Source organism: Apteryx mantelli, chromosome 2, assembly GCF_036417845.1.
Source record: "Apteryx mantelli isolate bAptMan1 chromosome 2, bAptMan1.hap1, whole genome shotgun sequence".
NCBI lineage: Eukaryota > Metazoa > Chordata > Aves > Apterygiformes > Apterygidae > Apteryx > Apteryx mantelli.
In genome coordinates, this window is record NC_089979.1 from 133,524,403 (window position 1) to 133,539,660 (window position 15,258).

At 35.7% G+C, this 15,258-nt stretch overlaps 1 protein-coding gene across 3 annotated transcripts in view; it reads left to right on the forward strand.

Moving 5' to 3' along the window:
• Positions 1 to 15,258, forward strand: part of TRA2A (transformer 2 alpha homolog) — a 30,779-nt gene that overhangs the window by 1,269 nt on the left and 14,252 nt on the right. For 2 of the 3 annotated variants that reach the window (XM_013941354.2, XM_067291591.1), the window contains exons 2-4: positions 8,585 to 8,718; positions 9,831 to 10,002; positions 14,256 to 14,444. In XM_013941354.2, the coding sequence (XP_013796808.1) occupies positions 8,585 to 8,718; positions 9,831 to 10,002; positions 14,256 to 14,444 (495 nt within the window). The remainder of the gene's footprint in view (positions 1 to 8,584; positions 8,719 to 9,830; positions 10,003 to 14,255; positions 14,445 to 15,258) is intronic. The other variant, XM_067291592.1, reaches the window with a different exon arrangement.

Sequence of the window (15,258 nt, forward strand, 5' to 3'; positions counted from 1 at the left end):
GCAGGAAATTTTTTGTTGACTCTTAAGGAGTTGCTTTAGAAGAACACCTGAGCATCCTTTTGGTGACTTTCTCTGAGGAACCAGTGACAGCAGCTTTGCAGTTCTACTGTATAGAGTTACTGTCTGGGGAAAGGAGTAATGAAATTTTGAAAGAGCATTATTTTTGCAGAATTATTGTTACCCTGTTGTAATGTTAGTTAAAAACATTCCCCAGGCTGAGAGTGCTGTACATGGTTGTGCAGTGCCTGCTGCTGGTTCCTCAGGTGAGGTAAACAAAATCTGTTCTTGTGTTGATTGCTTTGTCAAAGATGGCTATGTAACTATGCTGTTTCCAGCTAAACAAACTAATCTGTGAAGGGAATACTGGCTTATGTTTCGGTTAAGTCTGAAAAAGTAGAGCAATGAATATGTTTTGTGTTCCATTCTTTAATTTGTTAATTTGTTTAACCTTCTAGTTTACAGTGAGGTAGGTGGTTTTTTTAGTTTTTGTATTATTTTCTTGTCCCATTGAAGTTTTTTGATGAGAAATATTTGTGTTAAATTCTTCTACACAGTATTTTATTAAGTTCCTTGGCAGATCTGTTGTTAATGTTACAGAGCTGGTATAGCTGTTTGATTTCAGTATTTTTCTAGGCTTTTTTTCTGCCAAATGTAGAAGTGAAAAAATGTTTTGACAGTCTGCAAAGTCTGAAAAGTCCTGCATAGCAGTTTCTGTGACTGCCAGTTCAGTTGGCTTGTTCTTTTTTGGTGGTGGAAAATTTACCTGTTGGAGAGAGCTTCCGTTTGGAAAATATTTATTCTTTTCTCTCCCCTAGTACTGGAATTTCCGAATCCGTCTAGCATATGGCAGTGTTGTCTACTGTGTTCCCCCCCCCCCCATGCAACTGACATAATGGCAGCTACTTAATTCTTTTATAGTTCTAGGGTTTGTTCTACTAATTAAGAACATTCCTGAGCAGTTTTTTTCAAGTAATAGATTTTGTTGTTTCTTATGCTATTAAAAATAATTGAAATAGGAAGTGATATTTTAGGCTGCAATATTTTATATTTCACTTTCACTGGAAGTGCTCACAGGCATAAAATTAAGCACATGTAACTTTTGGAGGGGATTAGTGTTTAATTTGCTATCCAAATTGGGTAGAAGTTTTGTTTTATGCTCTGAATGTCCTGGTGCTTCAGTTTACTATGTGCACGCACACTGATCTGTGAGAGTATGGCATAAATTTTCAGTGGGCGAAAGAAGTGCAGAAACTGGAAGACATGTTTTAAAAAAACCTGCTTTCCTGGAAGTTGCCACAAGTGAGAATTATAAGTACCCTTTCAGTTCTCTTAGTCCCCTTCCCTTGCCCCTTTTTCTCTGCCCCCCAGCCCTGGTCTTTCTCTCCTACACGCAATGTTCAGTTTAACTAATCTGAATTTCCGGTGTGCTTTTAAATAACTAAATGCCAAAGAAGTAAGGGAGTTCAGTTTGCCCTTTTACATTTTACCAGTATAGATTCATGTTGACCTGAGAAAGCTCTAATGAAAATTGCCTAAAGTAGTGATGAAGTCTGATACCAAGATACAGGTGCTTATTCAATCAGCAGTAACCAAAAAATATAAGATTTTGTTTTAAAGAGTTACTAATTATAAAGTGTTTTTGTTTGTGAAGAAAAATGTTCATATATGAATACTAATAGTTCAGCTAAATTCTTAAAGCTCATCTTTTTCCATGATATGAAGATTAGATGCACATGCTTTGAAATTTCAGGGGTTTACTTCAAAAAAAGCTTATTTTTAGCAGCATTAAGATCATCTCCAACTATATGTTTTGCCTCTACTTTCCACTTTCAAAACCATAACATCATTTAATCTGAAGAAGAGGAAATAGCTTTCCAATGAGATTGCTTAATCTGCACTGTTTAAAAACTTGCATTTTTTTAAGTGTTAGGTAAAAATACATTTGAATTTTTTTTTTTTTTTTTTAATTCTTGAGCTCACTCATATCTTTCACCAGTGAGATCTTTTTTTTTCCCCCAAAGCAAATGTTAGTCAGATATGCTCAGGCTAATTAACATTTGTCCTGTTTTTGTATCATTTTTTGCTTCCACTTCAGCAAGTTCCATATTGAGAATGTGGCTGGTTGAGCAGAAGAAATGGCTTTCCCCCTTCCCTCTCCCCCCTTAAAAATGTAAAAGTGGTTTAATGAAAAGAGATTAACGCAAAAGCTAGAAATACAGTGAACTTGCTAGAGCTAAGGTTATGGGCATTAGAAAGGAAAAGGATTTTAAGTCATGTTACTTATCCAGTGACTTGAATTTTGGAGAAGTCATAGGATTTTTATCACTATTAAATGTTCTTTTTGAGCTTGTTAGACAAATGAGACTTTGTTATCTTCTATTGTTGTCAGGTAACAGGCAGAATTAAGCAAGGATTTGAGTCTTACTTCCTTTCATACTTGTCCAGTTGTTGTTAATAACACATTGCTCATCTGGTGCGTACTCTGCAATTTAACTTTATAAGGTTTTCCAGAACATTGAACAAATTATGATCTGAACAAACCTGCACTCTAGAAACTCCACTTATTAACTTTGATAAATTATTTTTCCAAGCTTCTGATAAGTTTGGTTTCCATAATCTTAAAAGTTTAGTAGTTTTCTACCAATATTAATATACTGTTTTATTAATAATTCTATTAAAAATTATAGCTTTAAATCAGAACAAAGTTAGAACTCAGTTCTAGAACTCAAGTTCTGTTCTTGTCTTCCTTGATTCTAATCATGAGATGCCTCTTCCCGCTTTCTACAGAATATCATGTTGATCTCAATCTAATAAACATTTAAAGAAATACATGATTTTGCATATGAGCCATCTTGTTGAAGGAAGTATACATAGTTCATGCCTATACAAATGGCTTTTAGACCAGATAAATTGTGAATGTCTTGTATTTCTTCATTAAGCTTGCATTCAAAAATTTTATTTCATGCATGTTCTAATGTTAGTTACCTAAATCTGATCAGTCTTAAGATCAACTCTTTACTTCAAAGAAAAATTTGGGGAAATCTATTTAGGTAGCTGTAGTGTTAAATCTCTCCAATAGTGGCAATCTGCCACCTCAGTGGAAAGGGAGACACTTTCCTTTCCATACATTTTGAAATGCAGGTGTGACAGTCTGCTTATGCTTGCTGGTTCTGCAGTAGTTTGGAGAGTGCCGTGTTAGTCCTGTGCTTTCTTATGACAAACATGGGAAAGAAGTTTGTTTGGTTAGTTGGTTTGGTTTGGTTTTTTTGCAGCCTGCCTTTTTTTTCCTGTCTTTGTTTAATGAAACTGTTAATAAATTCTACATTATTACCTGGGCTGGGAAGACTGCTCTTTTTGGAAACAAATTCTGTTTCCTGTCTTCCCTGTGTGATAAAGGAGTGACTGCAGAACCCTTTTCTGAACAGGCATATATTCAAACCTCAGTGAGAAGATAAATTGTAAATTGCAAAAAGTTTATTTGCTGAAGCGTGTTCTTTCCTTTTTTATTGGAATAGTATCACTGATAAGAGCATAGAGTTTGCTAATGATAGTAACATTATAAATGTGTGTGTCTTCAAGATGGCACAACATAGGGTTTGTCTTTTCATACAGAAGCTTATTATGTATGCTATTGAAATATTTATAGAAGAGTGGCTTATTAAGGGATTAGGGTGTTTTTTTGTTTTTGTTTTGTTTTGTTTGGCATAGAGTGATAGGACATAGATTAAAGCCAAAATTAGTTAACTTCTTGTGAACTTCATGAAAGGTTGGTAGATTTCTGTCAAAACGGTGTTTAAAACATAACATTGTCTTTTCTCATAAATGAGATGCCACTATATTGACAGTTTCATGCAGTGAATGTAGGCATCTATTTCATTTTTCTAATTCTTTTTTTGATTGCTTATGTTTTTCCATCCCATTATAAAGTTGGACTTTTATATCATCTTCATTTATTTTGCAAGTTTGAGTTGGGCTTTTTTTTTCCAAGTCTTTTGTGGCATCTCTAAAGTCTGAAGTACCATTTTGCTAGCTTATACTGTTGCTAGACCTCTTGTGTGTGTTGTGTTTTGTTTTTTTTCCCCCCTCTCCCTACATGTGGTTTGTATTTCTTCTTAAGAAGGTCAGATGAATTCCAACTAAAGTTTCTGGGTGATTCCATGGATTTTTTTCTTTTTTCCCCCTCCTGTTTCACTTCTCATGCATTGTTACAGAAAACCTAACTTAACTTCAGTTTTTTTTATTTAGAGTCTCATTTTAAATTTTTATAGCCTTGTGACAAACCCTTTCTGTCACACTCTGAAATGGTAAGGCATGAAGAACACAATGTGAGGACAGAAGAGTGACATGAAAGAACAATGCTTCTGTCTTTATTTTTTCTTTGTTTTCTTTATCATACCCTCTGATGGGTGGGCTACTCTAAAAGAATGTTTCTAAAAGACCCTTGCAGTTCTACTCTGCATAGAACTGTTTTCTGTGCTTTTCTTAAAGTAACTATGTTAGAAAGTAGCATCACTTTTTTCAGGAATGTAAGGAAGATAATTGATGCAAGTTGTACCTAACATTTATATGATTTAAACAGTTGGGCTGGTATGAGTGAAACATACTGACAGGACTGTCATCTTGCTCAGCTGGCCCATCTAAAGCTGTTGATCAATAATCAGTGACTGAATTTATGTGATCGTGAGGTCACGTGGGAGAGGGAGGGGTCATACCCTGTCCATATCACTTTGTTCCATGTTGCTCTTTCTGAGAAAAGAGGAGGTGGCAGGGATGAAAAATATTCTTCAGTGCTTTCTGTAACAGCTTCTAGTTCTGCATATTCTTATCTAGTGAATCAGTGGCTGAAGCTGCTGTCTTTAGATTTTCTGTTCACCTACAATTTCTTTGGCTCCAAGTTCCACTCCTTAGCTGGAGAATCATTAATCCTGTTCCCCGGTATATACTTGAGGAATATATCACCTCTTCTTCTAAGGAAGTATACAGTTAGGGTTTTTTATTATTATTTTTTGCAGTGGGAAAACTGCAAGGCAGTTGCAGTGCGGTGTTTGTTTCAAAAGGGAAGCCTGCTTTGAAGAATGTTAGGTAGTTAGCTGTCTGTGTCTACCTTACAGGCTGTGGTGACAGTGAATATAGATCGTTTCAAATGGTCACAGTATGTAGCTGCCTGTAAGCTTTTAAGGGTGAGGGTAGTGGCTGAACAGTTGCACAGTAAAGCAGAGGCATTAAAATGCACAGTCATGTGTAAGATAGTTGTGGGATGAGAAGTTGAGTTCAAGAAACAGTCTTAACTGTGGCCTTCAAATGATGAGGATCTTTAGAACAGAAAGGTACAACAATGCTGAGGATCCAGAGAGAAATTGTAGTCTCTTCTCTCTTAAGCAGTAGTCAAATTTAGTTCGGGGTTAAAAATGGAACAAAGAGCAGAATTTATAGATTAAGGGCTAGTACTGAATTGAGAGATTTTAATGCTTTGGTTAGTACAGTTGTCTGTTTGCTGTCATCAAAGATGACATACTAAGAAAGAATGTTAACTTGTTTTTAATTAAAATTTTCATGCTCATGTTGCAGAATGGGTATAAATTGTTTATGCAGAACTGTCAGATCTGTCTGTGATATGGACTATGATGGATTTTCATTAATATTTCCCTATATGGAAGTAAAGGAGGAAAATTCTTTAAAATCTCTTTATGACTCCTTGAGGCTGTGAATCTCTTAATCCCTGCTTCTAGTCATGCTGATATAAATCTTAATAGGTACTTTTTCAGTATCATCCTTAAGTCCTTAAACTCTTGCAGATTATTGTGATTCCCTTAGTCTCTCCTTTTGAAGCTGTGTAGGAGAATATAACTAGGTGATCTATGTTGCATCAGAAGATGAGATGTAATTGCCTGCCAGTGACAGACACAGTATGCAACTGCTAACAGGTAATCTCTCTTTAGCTGCAGTTTACATCTACAGTTACTTTGTTTGAGGAAGTTTTGAAATGTATAAGAACTCATGCTGTCACCTCTGTCACTCCAATTTTGAAGTTGTATGTTTGTGAGTTTAAGCCCTTTAGGGGCAGCACAAATGATTCTAAAAGGACTTGACCTGCATGGAATGATGTAACGTTTGCTTCTGGCAACTTGATACAGGCTGGTTGTCATAATTGGTACTATTAGGATCCCTGTGCGTGATGTCATAAGATGTTTCAGTCGAATAGATGAGGACACTAAGTTCTTATATTGTATGGGAGTGATTAGGATGTCAATGTTTTTGACACCTCCCGACACTTCTAGATTGTGCAGTATCTGTTTTCTTTTTTTCTTAAGTTTCCAAAGTTCTTAGTGTCCAAGGAGTGATGTTTCAAATGTAAAGAATGTGGACAACACAGTATCCTCGTGAAGGAGTGACTGAGGAGGGTGAATTTCTTGTCTTTTTATTAAAAGATCTGTTCTAAATCTGAACGATGTCACATTAAATGCTTTTTTGTATTGCTGATCCCTTTTAATAGGGAGGGGAGAGGAAATAATTCCCAGAGGATTTGGGAATTGTTGCAGGGGATGAAGTGTAAAGGGAAGATCTAAGGAGGCTATCAAACAATGAAGAGTACAAAAATAGAGAAGAGGTAAATAAAAAGCATGTTAGTGGCTCTAAAAGGAAATGTATTTTTAAGTGAATTTCAGATATAAAAGTAAAAACAGCAAATGATGTTTTGGTAATATGTAAGTGCACATCCCTCATTTATTTCAGTGAAAGTCACTGAGATCAGTGGATAGCCAGTTTAATAAGGGTAGCCTGTAATGCAGACTTGATATTATGGTCCACATGTCACAGCTAAACTTTGAAATTAGCCTTCATTGTTAAGTTTGTCATGCCTTTCATCCCAATAGGTGACATTCTCCATATATCTCTTCTCCTTTTATCAAGGTAAAGTGGAGTAGTGTGGGTACAGCTTTAGCTGCGATGTTAGTAAGGGGTCTTTCGAGTTCTATTTATGGTGGATTTATTGTCTTAAAATGTGGGGAAAGTGTCCTTTGAAAAAGACTTAAATTCTTGAGTACTTTGAACTGAAAAATCTGAACCTAGACATGGGCAGAATAAGAAACAAAATGAGAAAAACCATGGTGAGGGTGAGCAGGAGGAGAAGGATGAAAATAAGAATAAAATGTTAGACTTGTGGAAAGGGAACTTGCTTTACATTTTTTCATTAAGAATTTTGTACATTTTTTTGTGAAGTTACGAATGTATATAGCATACATTTTCTTCTTTTTTTTTGCATAGCTGAGCTCCCTAGAAACATTGTGCACTAAAACAGGAGGAAATCCTAACCTGCTCTTTGTTTGCTTGTTTTCCTAGTTTTTCTATTGTGTGCATTATTATGCAAGAAAAGTCTCCTGTCTTTCCTTTTAATGGATTGCTTTGAAATACACTATTATACATCTTGCTTTATATGGATTAAGTTATATGCAAGGAAAACAGGATAACAATGAGGAAGAAAATGTAGGAAGAAAAATAATTTGTCCTGCATATATCTATGTGCATGTAGTATGTGAGTAAGTATGTGCATAGATAGGTTTTGATTGGAAATCTTTGGCCGTTCTGTTGAATTGAGAGTGCCTAGTAATAATGTGTAGGAGTAGAATTGGGTTATTTAATACTGAGAAGTAAAAAGTTGTTATTTTAGGGGGGAAAACCACACTTACTGATATCGATAATTTTAATATATTTGTGCTAATTAGTTTTTAGTACATCTATGTATCTTACAAAAAAAATCTGAAAGGGGAGGAGGGTAGCTTTGAAAATATAGTAAAACACTGAGAACTCAGTAAGCTCGTTGTTAGAACATAGACACTTATACAATTTTAAAGATTTTTTTTTTAATTGTTTTATAAAGTAGTTTCTTGCACTTTACCTGCTGGCATTTCAATTTGGTAGATAACATCTGAACTCCAGCAGAGTTTTATAATCCCCACGTGCTTAAATATACTAAATGTTCTTTTTCCATTAAGGTTAATGTTCGTGAAGAGATTGAAGAGTTTTTTCCAAGAATGTGGAAGATAAATCAAGATAAAAGAAGGCTAATGAAAAGTATTAAAGATCAGAAAATTAAAATTGAATGGGGGAAAAAATTGAACAGAAGATTGGTCAGATAGAAGCACTTGAATGTTTTTTTTTAAGGCTATAATGAATTGTTTGAATTGGGGAAGAATACACGAAGTATGAAAAATGAAAAACTCAATGAAGAATGAAGAAAAGTAGAAAGCAAGAGTGAAGTAGAATTAAAAGAATCTGGAAGAATGAATGGGTCCTAGGTTAAGTAAATGTATGGTTTATGTTCCAGTGTCTGTATGATCAAGTTGTAGATGAATTTGCATGATTACTTAGTTAATAGAGAATTGGTGATCTGGTTCAAGCAGGGAACTATTTGAGGAGAGCATACAATATTAACAGTGGGTTAGCAAAATGAAATTTGTTCTGGAGGGTATTGTCTAACCATTTGTTTTTCAGGAGCAATCAATATAATAGAATTACTGTACTTTAAATGTTAGGAGTTAGGCATTTATACAACCAATACCATTTGTAATACTGTCTCCTTTGTTAGGAGTCTCGCTCCCAGTCAAAATCTCCAGCTGGGAGTCCTGCTCGTGTAAAATCGGAGAGCAGGTCAGGATCTCGCAGTCCATCGAGGGCTTCCAAACATTCTGAATCGCACTCTAGATCAAGATCAAAATCAAGGTATGTCCAAGAAGTAGTTCAGGTTAATTCAGTATTATTACCTATGGCTGTTCTTTCAGATATGTTGCTGAGCCTTTGTTTTTGTTGTTGTAAAAAGTGTAGATCTTCTTCTGGGGTGTATTAACAAGACTGTTAGTGGATATGTAGGAAAGGGAGAGGAAAAGAAAAAGTCAAGTGAAAATTGCAGCAAAGGTAGTCTTTTATGTAACTGGGTTAAATAAAAGGACTAAGCTCTATAACTGTTGAACTATTGGAACAGACTGCTTGGGGTGATTCAAGAAATACTTTAATTGGAGGCTTTAAAGACCAAAAAAAAGTATAGTTTAAAGTAGGCATGGAGAGCTGCTCAGTTTATGGGAGGTTTAGGTTTAAATTAATCTTACAGAGCTACACATGTCCTTCAATGTCCCTTTCTACCCCAAGAATGCATCTGCACAGGCAATAATCCATCTTCCCCTATTTACTTCACCAGGGCAGCCTAGAAAGGGTCATTCTGCTCTAAAATCTCAAAGTTCAGGCTAATGCTATAGCTTCTCCTCTTGCAGTGTTTAGCCAGATAGCTAACAACTGTTGTTAGGATATAATGCCTGTATGAAAGCGTGTAACTTAACAGGATGATGGTGGTTCAGAACTGAGTTTATCATTGGCTGGATGACTGCAAAGAAATACTTTAGGAACTAACTAGCTTTTTTTTGATATTGAATCATTTTAGAGCTTAGATAAACTTCAGCTGTAGATACTGTAGTGCTGCTAGATCTTTCCATTTTTTCAGCCAAGACTATTTTACGCTGTGGTATATCTGGCTTCTGTATCACTGTGTGAATTCACAGGTTCAAGTTTAAACCTTGAACTTCCTGAAAATTATCATGAATATAATCTTTGTTTTATGCCAGAAGCACACTCTGAGTTAAAAATCTTGCTACTGACCAGGTTATTAAAGATCTGCATTCTTTAGATGCATGAAGTACATCTTCTTTTAGAAGAAACTAAACTATTTTACCTGTTGTGAGTCTCTATAAAATGAATTTAAGATTTTCTGTGGGAAATGTAAGGCTTACAATTCAATACATGGTACGTATATGACCTAAGTAAAAGCTTTCTCTTTGTTGAAGATCCAGGTCCAGAAGGCATTCGCACAGACGTTACACTCGATCCAGATCCCATTCCCATTCTCATTCCCATAGGAGACGTTCTCGAAGCAGATCATACACACCAGAATATCGTCGTCGAAGGAGCCGTAGTCATTCTCCAATGTCCAACAGGAGAAGGCACACTGGCAGCAGAGTATGTCATGTTCATCAAGGCTGAGTATCAACAAAACAATTGTTACTTGCATTAGTGTAGTCCAGGTTACATGCAGGATGAATCTGACCTGCTGCTTTGTCTTTGGAGGGTATGGGAATTGGTTTTTTTGGGCAACAAAACTCGTCCTTACAGCTGGACACGTATTTCTTAGACTTATGACTTGCAAGGCACTTAGAATTGTATTGAAAACCACATCATTGCAAGTTAGTGTGCAGAAAGGTGATATGTTTCCCTCTGCTATAGGAGTTGAACCCTTATCCCTACTTTAATTTTTTTTGAGGGGGCGGGGGGTAATAGTTCCAAGTATATGTATCCTTCTCAAGGGGGAAAACAACAACAACAATAAAAAAGAAAAACTGCAAAAATATCTACCCCAAAATTGACTAGAGGAGCGAAAGAAGTAAATTCTGAACTATTTATTTGCATATAACTTGCATTATGTTCAAGGTCACTAGTGATTTTATGCCTCCGAGTAATGAATTAGGTGTGACTTGAAAAAATAAACCCTTTATATTTTTAGCTAAAGTGTAAATCTTAATAGGCCAAAATATTTTACGCTTAGGAAAGGGGTCAATAAGCCTCTCAAAATTTAAATGAGAAGTAACCCAGTATCTCTATATGGACAGGAAGAAGTACAGGTAAAATAACCAAGATCTAATATATTAGTGCTATATCATTCTGAGGGCTTTCCCCCAAAGTCCCTGTTTGTAATGAGTTTCAGTGTCTTAGCTCGTGGTTCCGCATCAATTCAAGCTGATATAAGTGCTGCTTCAGGTCTGCCTCTTCCTTTGTGAGGGCTGTGGTATTTTTCTGATCCTTACAGTTTCCATCTGGTTCAGTTTCCCTGAATCTTTTTACTAATCCTATCAAAAAGATGATGGCTTTCTTGCAGGCTTACCTCTGTGAAGCAGCTCACCAGAATCAGATAAATGTCAGTGTGAGGGAGAAGACAAGAGTGTGTGGAAGAGAGCAAGACTACAGCAGTGCTAACGTACAGTGGCTTAAGCTGTTGTGAAGCAACATTCATAGTTATGCTTTTTGCAGATGGTTCCCAATGTGTAATAATAGTATAGCAAACATGAACTTAATGTCTTGGAAAAATTGGCAGGAATAACTGAACTTTAAAAGGGTTAGCAGATTTCCTGGAGAAATACAAGTGAATCCCTCTTACTATTTTAGAAAGTACAAGAATATTTCCTTCTGTGAAGAAGTCTGTCTTTTGCCTTGGGAATGACTCTATAATGTTAAAGTCCTTTTCACACTGAATTCCACATTAGTTCTAAGAAATGCTTCTAATAGTGTCAAAACTAAATTCTAACCAACCAGATTTTTATCCTCTAAATGGAAGAGGTTCTAAAGGCATCAGGAAAATTGATTGTGATTTTGCTACTTCTGCTCACCTTGTAGGAGGAGCTTGGATACTGTGCTGATGGGGGACAGCACAAAAACCTAACGTAAGGACTGGCTTTTAGCCCTCCACAGTAGAAGTCCTTCCAGTGATGATGCAACTGTCACCCATTACTCACGTACCAAGAACCAATTTGCACATCTCATCTTGCCTCAGAAAAGGGTTCATGAGTAAGGGGAATAAAAAGGACAACACAGAAGTACTTGTACAGAGGGATTTGTCCAGCAAGAAGAGCTTGAAAGGAGAAGCAATAATTTAAAAGATTGAGAAGTTTGATTAGACTCATAAGAGTTTCAGTCATAAATGAGGTATATAGCTTTTAATGCCACTAAATAAATGGGAGCAAGAAAAAAAACTTCAGTTATACAAATTTTCAAATGACAAGTTGACACTTTGACATAATGAACTGTAGAAGATTCATGTCTAAAAACTGAAGTTTGAACTTTGGCCAATGGCAAGAAACAAATTTCAAATAGACCAGGTGTTCTGGGCATCTTATTTTTGCAATGCATACTGTGCAAAAGCTCTGAAAGTAGAAAAATGCATAACAATTTGAAATACAGCATTATAAAAATGAAGAAAGGTAGTATGAGAATTCGGTTAAATCACTTATTTCATCTCTCCAATATCTCACTGGAAGAAGCTAGGAAGGGGAATTCAATATGTCAGCAAGCTGTAATTTTATATCAGTCTGTCACCCATTTATAAGTGTGCCTTTATTTAACAGAACAAAGGAGTTGGATGTATCACTTGCTCTCTCAGTGGTCAGGAGACGTTACTCGATGCGTCAATCAGATTTTTTCATTTTCCTTAAGAAATCTTTGGCTGAATCCAAGTGCTGCTCTTAGCATTGCAAGCCACTAGACTTCCTATCTGCTTACTGAGCTTTCTGTGTACAGTAGCATGCTTTCTGTTGGCTGTCTTTATACATATATTTATAGAGAGAGGGAGAGAGAGAGAAAGGATCTTTTTCTTTTCAGAAAAACATTGAGATAAAGCATAATGCTTATAATGAGGGTTAAGCTATGGTGCAGATCTCCTATTATGAGAAGCTGATTTACCAATTGAGCCTGTTCAGTTAGAAGTAAGTGAGCAAAGCCTTAAAATTCTTAAAATAAACATTCTTGTCAAAAGAACTGCCTATCAGACTGCTACTCCCTACATGAAAAAACACTTTTCAAATACTTTTTAGCCCTTGCATAAAGAAAAAGATATCCTTAACTCAGTCATAGTTGACAATTATTTTCTATTGCTGTAGTTCTCAAACTCTTGTTCTCTGGAGTCCTAAGCATCTTCCTGTGGAGGTGTAGAGCCCTGTAGGGTGAACTTATGTCTGTGGGCAGTAGGCTTGCTTTTTTCTTGGTTATATTTTGCAGGCTGTTTCTTAGGGCTCTTTTTCTCAGGGTCTACATGCTACAGGTAAAAATCTAATAACCTACTTGTATGTTTCAAAATTCTGTCTTGCTTTAGTTACTTCCCCTCCCCTCCACTTTCAGCTAGGGACCATGGAATATTTTTCCTTGTATTTTAGTCTGAATTTGTTTCATGACTCTGTATTTTAAAGCAGAATTTTCCTTTGTTGTAGATTTAAACTTTGAAATGCAAGGTTTTACCTAAAAACTGTCATCTTGATCTCAGAGGCTGTAGAATGGGGTTGGGAAAAGAACAGGACAAAAGAGCTAAACCTGTTCGTTGAGTCAGATTGAAAGGCAAGCTCTGAGGCATGAATTACAGTCCATTATAGCTTAGAAATCTGAAACTGAAATATGAATTTCAACTCTGTCAACTTTCAGTTATTATTTGAACAGAAACATTAAATCTCTATGCATATTGCTGCTATTTTAAATTGCTGCTTCTAGTACAACAAATGTGAGAAGCTTAACTGAAAAAATATTAATTTTGGTCAACGTAATTCTTACAGTGCAATTGGCATTATATAAACTCAATAGCACGTGGAAAAGCTAAATATCATAAAAATGCTGAATCGGGTAGAAAGATGAATTGCTGTGCCTGTTGTACAATTTTATTTGACTCCCTTTAGTTAGGTTTAGTTGAAGTGAAATATGTAAATGATTTCATTTCCCTGCCCCAGAAATTTGCGCATTCTTTTTGGGTTACTGTTTCACAGAATACTTCAATACTTGTAGCTATCTAGATGAATGAAGCAAGTGATCTTCATCCAGTTTACAACTGGGCCAAGATAAACTTTCAAATGTAAATGTTGACTTTCAGTACAGTCGAATAGGAAATGTTGAGGGGGAGAGGAAATAAACTGTTTTAGCAGAAGCTAAGTTATCGTTCAGCTGTCCATGTTTAGTAGCTCGGATACATTTAGTGTGTGAAACAGGAGGCAGCATGCACTGTTTAGTACCAGTGGTGACCTTCCAGAAGGGCCGAAGATGGGAATTTAGGTAGGCTGATCTGTTCTCAAGCATGGACTTCCTTATCATGTCTGCAGCTTGTTGGTGATTTATGTGGGAAACACTAATAAAACAGCTCCTTTTCTACATCTGTTTTATAATCAGAATGCTTCATTTTTCTGAACTGGAAATTGGAATTCTTCAGCATGAAAAGTTCACCTTTGTCTTCATTTAAAAAAAAAAACCAAAACATGAAATCAGTTGATTCTTGAAAATACCTTAAGATTGGAATGTTATCTGTTAATGTATTAAGCTTTGTAATAAACAACGAATTTAGTTTTCTTCAGCTAAAATAAAAAAAAAAATTTTTTTTATAATGTAATTGAAAATGGGAAATTTTGATGAGAGAATGGTATAGCTTGTTTTTAATTAACTTAATTGGAGTTGAACATTTGTCTTACCAGGCTAATCCAGATCCTAATACTTGTCTTGGAGTGTTTGGTCTCAGTTTGTATACCACTGAGAGAGATTTGCGTGAAGTCTTTTCCCGTTATGGACCTTTGACTGGTGTCAACGTGGTTTATGATCAACGGACTGGACGATCCAGAGGATTTGCTTTCGTTTATTTCGAGAGAATTGATGATTCTAAAGAGGTAAAGTCATGCTTTACTACTTGTGACAGATAAGCTGTTTGTGTATTGTCTTCACAAATATCTTTGTAGAAATGTTTTTGAGTGCTTTTGCTAGGTAGTTGTCAGAATGAGATTCATTTAAAGTATTGTGTTCAAACAACATGGCCCTTCTAAGCAGTGAAACAGATGAAGCATAGTATTTCAATGCTGGGATTCTGTGCGCAAATTTGCAGCCCAGGTTGTCTGCTTTGAATTACTAATGAAGGTCATGCTTTGCTTCATTCACTTTGTTCGGTAAAAATGGAAGTAAATTTTAGAGAAACAGATATTTAGCATTTTTGAAATATTTTGGAAGCTACTTTTTGAAGTAGTTTCCTGTATCCATCAAAATTCTGAAGGTGCTCTTTACTTTCCATTTTCTACTCTTAATCTGTCATCATGCATTTGAAAAATAGGGTAGGTTTTTTTGTGTACTAGTTTGTGCCTCGGTTGGCAACTTTGCTAGTTGGACAACTAGTACTTTGTAGCTCAACTGAGTTGTTGCTGTCTGTAGTATAATGGATCTGTAAGGAAAGAAGCAAAAAATCTGAATGGTACCCTGTATTGTGCTTCACCACAACAAGGAGTATTTATTACCTGTGTAGGGATATTGTGAGCATATATTCCTAGCTATGAAAAATACTGAAATTTGTAGGTGCAGTTGCTATTAAAAGTAAAGATAACACCTATAACTTTTTCAAAATCTTTTTTTTTTTTTTAAAGGAGCCACTATTTCAGTCAGCCAGGGTTTTTAATCACATTTATTGTGTGTTCTTAAAGAACTGTGCAAACGCTA